The following is a 6,976-nucleotide window of genomic DNA, read 5'->3' on the forward strand; positions in this document are numbered from 1 at the left end:
CTGTAGCACATGGGTTTTTTAGGTGTTCCATAAGAACATAGGAAGAGCCCTGCTGGATCAGGGCAAAGGCCCATCTAATCCAGCTTCCTGTCTCCCACCGTGGCCCACCAGATGCCTCAGGAAGCACGCAAGACAACACGAGACCTATATCCCATTGCCACTCCCTTGCATCTGGTATGTCAGCCTACATCCATCATGGCTTGTAACCTGTGATGGACTTTTCCTCCATTAATCTGTCCAATCCCCTTTTCAAGGCATCTAGGCCAGACACCATGTCCGCATCCTGTGGCATGGAGTTCCACAGATTAAGTACCGTTAATCAACATGCCAGGTGACAGCAAGGAGGCAATAGATAAAGGGGAGGAAATGGAGGTGGGTAAACAGGTGAATATGCAATGATTCTAGGGAGATGTCCTAAGCCTGGATCACAGAGAGGGATGGAGATGCACCAAGGGTGGTTTTGGGAAGGGATCTGGAGGTGCCAGGAAGGCATTCTGGGAGGCAGTTCCGGGCTTACCTTTTCAACAGCAACTCATGGGATGCTACGTGCTGCTTGCAGGTGTCAGCGCACAAAGCTTTGGACTCCCAGGGAAAGCACCTCATTGCAGGTCGAGGTCATTTGGATGCCAACCCCACAATGGCACTGAAGACAAGGCCCAGTTGGAGCACTGGAGCCCGCTTGGATAGCGTGAGGTCTGCTGGTGCTCCCAGGGCCCCTGGCAAGAGGTTGTTGACAACTGTTGCTTCCCTCCAAGTGGGCAAGCCCAGCGAAGGCTGGCAAGGTGGACGGGAGCTGGGACGTCACAACCCGGGAAGAGCACATAATGGAGACAATGAGGCAGTGCGACCGCCTTGGTGCAGCAGGGGGGAGAGGTGGAAATCTTTGCTTTGCAGCTGGTTGGAAAAGCAGAGCCTCGCAGGGGGAAGGGGCTCCAAGAGTATGCCATTGGGGGGGGGCATGAAGCTAATTTAAAAGCTAGCACGAGCAGAGGTTGCCTGCTCCCTTTCACAGGAAATTGCAAAGGCTGAGGGTGCAACTGCCCCTTCTTGCACGCCTGTTCTAGAGTCCATGTGGTCCAGTGGATGGAAGGTTAGCAAGCACCAAAGAGGAAGGAGCCGGGTTCTAATTCTCGCTCAGCCATTACGTTCATTGGGCAGCTATGGACCTGCAGCCCCCTCCCAGCCTACCTTGCAAGGTTGCTGTGAGGAAAAGGGGAGGGAGAACTCAAGAGGTTCTTCCTGAGCTCTGTACAGAAGGGGCATGAGAGCGGTTTTAACAATTTGGGGAGGGGGGAGGCAGAGCTCCATGGTGCAAAAACACCACCACGTCACCAGCTTTTGTGGAAAGATGGGCAAGAAAGATCACCAGTTTCCAATCTGAATGGAAAACACGGGCAAAGGTCTAAAAATACCCAAAGAGGGTGCCTGAGGAGGCAAGGCCGGTTGCCATGACATCCCCACAGAAGTGCTATTGTGGTTGCCTGCGATAAGCCCGTCGGCACGGATTCTCCACCGTGCCCAGTGACGGGGATGGCGCAAATGCCCTGCGGGGGCTTTGGACGGCAGCCAGTCCATCTGCAGGCCCATCACTCACAAGGAGCCCACAGTGACCTTTGATTGCCACGTCCCTCAGAGCCTCCTGAAGCCACCACCCTGGGGTTCCTCAGTAGATACACTTCAGGTGTCAGGATTCCTGTACTTTCAATTAAAACCCCCACCCTGCAGCTACTGCCTGGCTTATGGCTTCCTCATGCCATAAGCATGCTCTTTACACTCTCACACAACACCAGAACCAGGGGACATCCACTAAAATTGAGTGCTGGGAGAGTTAGAACAGACAAAAGAAAATATTTCTTTACTCAGCGTGTGGTTGGTCTGTGGAACTCCTTGCCACAGGATGTGGTGATGGCGTCTGGCCTGGACACCTTTAAAAGGGGATTGGACAAGTTTCTGGAGGAAAAATCCATTACGGGTTACAAGCCATGATGTGTATGCGCAACCTCCTGATTTTAGAAATGGGCTATGTCAGAATGCCAGATGCAAGGGAGGGCACCAGGATGAGGTCTCTTGTTATGTGGTGTGCTCCCTGGGGCATTTGGTGGGCCGCTGTGAGATACAGGAAGCTGGACTAGATGGGCCTATGGCCTGATCCAGTGGGGCTGTTCTTATGTTCTTAAACTACAATTCCCAGGAGGCCTTGCAGGTCTTCTTGTTATCTGGTGTGCTCCCTGGGGCATTTGGTGGGCCGCTGTGAGATACAGGAAGCTGGACTAGATGGGCCTATGGCCTGATCCAGTGGGGCTGTTCTTATGTTCTTAAACTACAATTCCCAGGAGGCCTTGCAGGTCTTCTTGTTATCTGGTGTGCTCCCTGGGGCATTTGGTGGGCCGCTGTGAGATACAGGAAGCTGGACTAGATGGGCCTATGGCCTGATCCAGTGGGGCTGTTCTTATGTTCTTAAACTACAATTCCCAGGAGGCCTTGCAGGTCTTCTTGTTATCTGGTGTGCTCCCTGGGGCATTTGGTGGGCCGCTGTGAGATACAGGAAGCTGGACTAGATGGGCCTATGGCCTGATCCAGTGGGGCTGTTCTTATGTTCTTAAACTACAATTCCCAGGAGGCCTTGCAGGTCTTCTTGTTATCTGGTGTGCTCCCTGGGGCATTTGGTGGGCCACTGTGAGATACAGGAAGCTGGACTAGATGGGCCTATGGCCTGATCCAGTGGGGCTGTTCTTATGTTCTTATGCGTTGGAGGATTAAAGCAAGGAGTTGCCCCTTAATTTATTGGTCTCCCTTTCTTGCTTGGGGAGGATGCAATTCGTTTGGACTTTTTTGGTTTTCAAACATAGAACCAGTGGTGTATCTGGGGGGGGGGGCAAGAGGGTCAAATGGCCCAGGCTGGCATGTCGCCATCCACTCCCCCACAGTGCCTCACCGTGGCACTCATTCGGCCATGGATAGTATTGGCGCACCAATCTGAGGGCCTGCTCTCTGAGGGAGGCAGAGGTGTGCAGCCTCCCCAATCCTCAAAACGCCTTCTGGGGCCAAAAATGGTCACTCCTGCAGAATGCCTCCAGGGGCGAGGCAGTGGGCATGGGGGGGTGGCAGCTCAGGTAGGGACAGGGGCTACATCCTAGGGCCCCTAGAGGAGTTTTATCAGGGGGTACTAGGTTTCTTTTGGGTCCTTTTCGGAGTACAAAGTTTCTTTTGGGTTTCCCCTTTGGCTCCCGGGCCCCCCTTTTTGACCTTGGGTCCAGGAACACTGTACCCCCTGCAACCCCCTCTCATAGGCCATGCTCCTTCCTCCCTGGCTTTTTGGGGTCCCGTGACCCAAACGATGCCTGAGCCTGGTGTAACCCCTCCACACACTCTCCTGTGAACCTGCAAAGAACAAGTTCAGATCTGGACATTGGAACTTAAAAAGTTTGGGGAGAACTTTTGCAATGAGCAACTTTGCACAGGTGCCCTTTTGGTCCTGTTTGGGGAGATCGGTTCTGGCCGCGGGACTCAGGGTCCTGCCTGGGTCCTTTGAGCCAACTGGGGCCGTCCCTCATTCCAATGACACCTGAGCTGTGCGCTCACCTACCGGGCAAAGCTATTTCAGGAGCTGCGTGCTTGGAGGGATGGACACAGCACACCGGAGCAGGCAGCTGTTGATCGCCACGGAAAGCTCAGAGAAATCCCATGGTCACCACGGCCTCCTCCATAAACCTCTCTTGCGTCTGTGACACCAATGAGGGCAGTGGCGGGAGAAGAGAGGGTGCCACATTGTTCTAGTACTAACTGATCCATTTCTAATTCCCAGATTAGGCCTCCCTCCAGATACACTTTTCCCACTATGCCTTTTGCACAGCCCTTTTGCCCATCTCCGTTTTCCAGATTGCAAGGCCCCTGGAGCTGGGGGGGGGGGCTGTCCTCTCCTTTTGCATAAACTAGGTGGGTGGCATGAAACGTACAACAAAGCTCAGCAAAGGGGGGCATCCTGGAGGTTACTTCTGCCTGCCCTGATCCCCTCGGGTACCAAGGATGAAGACACTATCATCCGTTGTGGGGGTAGGGGGAAGGACAACCTTAGGGAAAGTTTTCCAGTGTCAGCTGAACTGAAATGAGAGTTCTGCAAGAGCACTGCTGGTGGGGGTGCCACTGGAGGCTCCCTCTTAGACATCCACAATGTTTAAATTGAAAATTGTACCCATTGCCCCACCCTGAGGTGCTCTCTACACCTAGCTTTGTATCCACTCAGGCATGTGCGAATGCAGCATTCCGACAAAATGAGTGTCCAACCACCCTTAAGACCTTGCCGCCGGCCTATCACTAAGCAAAATGAATTGGGCTTGGCAATCCCTTTCCCCGAGGCGAGCCACTCACCTGGGCAGGGACGGCTTAGGTTCCGCTCATGCCGCAACCCGTCCTCGGCAACATGCTAAGCTCTCCCAGCTGCTTGGGTGCCTCTAACAGGCAAGCCAGGCTTGCAGAGACCTCTGCTACAGGCAGCAAGGCGGCACTGAAGCCTGCCACATCGTTTTTTCCTGCAAGGAGGCAGCCGGGCGGCCGCCCAACGGCTGCTGGTGCCCCATGCATATTTGATGATGGCTATTATTCTCATCTTTGCTCGTGAAAGGAGGAAGCCGAGCTTTCTTACTAGGGAGCCAGGACGTATTAACAAGATGGCAGCAGCCTAGGAGGGCGAGAGGTGGGTGTGAGAGGGTGCGCTCCCCAGAATGAGGTCAATTTTTCTGCCTGATTAAAATAGGGGGCAACCTTGCACCAGAAGCAAACAAAGAAGTTCTATTTGAAGCCCAATGCTGTATACTCTGGAGTTTCAAGACCAGGCTAGATGTTTCCCCCATTCCTTCCTCGGTGTAATGCTGATTTTAGTTATAACATAAGAACAGCCCCACTGGATCAGGCCATAGGCCCATCTAGTCCAGCTTCCTGTATCTCACAGCGGCCCACCAAATGCCCCAAGGAGCACACCAGATAACGAGAAGTTTTGCCTGCATGTATTTCTATATGCACTGGCTCTTGCAAACAGATCACTTGAATGACCTGCTGAATTCACCGGGGGGGGGGGGGCAGGTTAGGAAGTGATGGGGAACGTGGAGGGTTGTCGTTTCTTCACTGTTACTATGACAGAAAAACTAACAGCACATGTGCAGTCAGCACATCAACTCTCTGGGTGAGTAATGGATGAGCTTTTCCCAGGTGCAAGGCAAGCTCAGAGATGCCAAGGCTGCATGAGGGGCAACCAAATGATTCTAACTGGTAACCAGCAGACTTGACTGAATCACCCATCTTGGGATCAGGACCTGCTGCCTTCATCTGTGACTCCCTTTACGCTCCATTTAACAGAGGACACAGAAGGGGGCTCTTTTGGCTGAGACTTCAATGCTTTGGAATGCCTCCCCTCCATAAAATGGACCACAGGGAGCCACTGTCTCCTTGTACCCAGGAAAGACAGGGCTTTCTCAAAGGGCTGCTGGGATGGGGGGAGGGGAGAAGCTGAAAATGTCCTCTGCTAGCTGATCCCATCATCCTAATCATTTCATTTAATAGTATAATAAACAATAAACAGGACCACTTGGAAGCTGCCCCTTCATTCCCATAGAAAGAAAGCAGGTTGCAAAGATTAAAAAAAACAACACAAAAACAACACTTTGCAACAACTCAAAAATAATTCTTCACACTGTGAGAGCATCAAACTTCCAAGGAGAAATGAGAACCACTCTTTATTTCAACCAGAAAATGCGTGGCTGGAGCCAAGATTGGTGAGAGAAGCGCCAAGCAAGAGATAGAGCCAGGACAGCTGCTTCCCTGGCAGACATAAAGTTGCTTGGCAGGCATTGCTCAGTCAATGGAGAGAAGGCCTTATTTCCCCTGCCCCCCCCCCCATAACCCTGTGGGTGGAAATGAGCCTCTGCTACTCAGTCCATGGACATAATAGACGGATGTGCCTGTTCAAATTTCCCCCTTTCCATGCCACTGTTTTTGTTCTGTCGTGTAGAGATGGGGAAGTGCTGGTTTTGAAACTGGAAAAGGATGTGTTTGTAGCAGTCGGGAGCCATGGAGAAGGAAGGGCTTCCTCCCCTCCCATGGATTCACAAAGCCAAGGCCACGATGCTCAACAGCTGGGTTAGCCAGGTGACAGTCACAAACAGTCCCTCCCCCAGAGTACAGTAGTCACCCAGGAGCACATCCTCAAGGTGCTGCTGATCTCCCTGCATTCACCCACCCACTGATAGCAGTCTCTCCGCATCCTCTGTGCAAGCATCATACAGGCCGATGTGGAGTTGGATGAAAACTCCTCCCCTTCTTCTCCCTCCGCACTTTTGGCTTTCGCGCTATTCACTAGCAGGTCCTGCTGGAGCTCGGCAGAGTATGGCAGGGGGAGGGTCTGATGCGCAGCAGCAGGGCAGGGCTACTTCTTCACTACTTGGATCACGTCCTCGTGTTCCATTAGGTGGTTGAGACCCACCCGTTGGGGGCTATACTTGGTGCTGGTTCCCTTTGAGTAAAAAAAAAAAAAAAGAGAGAAGTTTAGCATCTAGTTTGTAAATCAAACAAATGGCGTGTAAGTCCAGCCCACATCTGTGGGCCCCACATACCATGTGGGGAGGGCCTGTGAGAGCACCTGGGCGGGAAGGACACTTGGTAAAAAGTCCACTTACCCAAACTAATGCATACTTGAATTGGCTGGCTAAGGTTCGGTGAATTCGGTGGCACTAGACGGGCAAAGAATTTAAAAACAAAGAGAAAATGAGTAAATTGCTGAGCTCTCAAATACAGGCAGAGGAGAGGCCGCTTAATGAACTCAGCCCAAAGTGCTCAACACCCACCTCCCTGTCCCAGACAAAAGGCCACCCCACTCGACACACATCTGTTCGTGGAAAGAGGAATTCCCTCTTGAAGGACTCTCCTCCCCAGACACTGCCTGATGTGAGAATTAGTAGGTCCCCCTGAATCCCTACGGGATGTC

At 52.5% G+C, this 6,976-nt stretch overlaps 1 protein-coding gene across 1 annotated transcript in view; it reads right to left on the minus strand.

Annotated features, from left to right (window-relative positions):
- Window positions 1–5,711: 5,711 nt before the first annotated feature.
- Window positions 5,712–6,976, minus strand: part of DRG2 (developmentally regulated GTP binding protein 2) — a 10,616-nt gene continuing 9,351 nt past the window's right edge. The window contains exons 12-13 of the mRNA XM_066640532.1: window positions 6,669–6,722; window positions 5,712–6,505 (exon numbers count right to left, since the gene is read on the minus strand). Of these exons, the coding sequence (XP_066496629.1) occupies window positions 6,419–6,505; window positions 6,669–6,722 (141 nt within the window). The 3' untranslated portion in view covers window positions 5,712–6,418. The remainder of the gene's footprint in view (window positions 6,506–6,668; window positions 6,723–6,976) is intronic.

Source organism: Tiliqua scincoides, chromosome 13, assembly GCF_035046505.1.
Source record: "Tiliqua scincoides isolate rTilSci1 chromosome 13, rTilSci1.hap2, whole genome shotgun sequence".
NCBI classification, from domain to species: Eukaryota; Metazoa; Chordata; class Lepidosauria; order Squamata; family Scincidae; genus Tiliqua; species Tiliqua scincoides.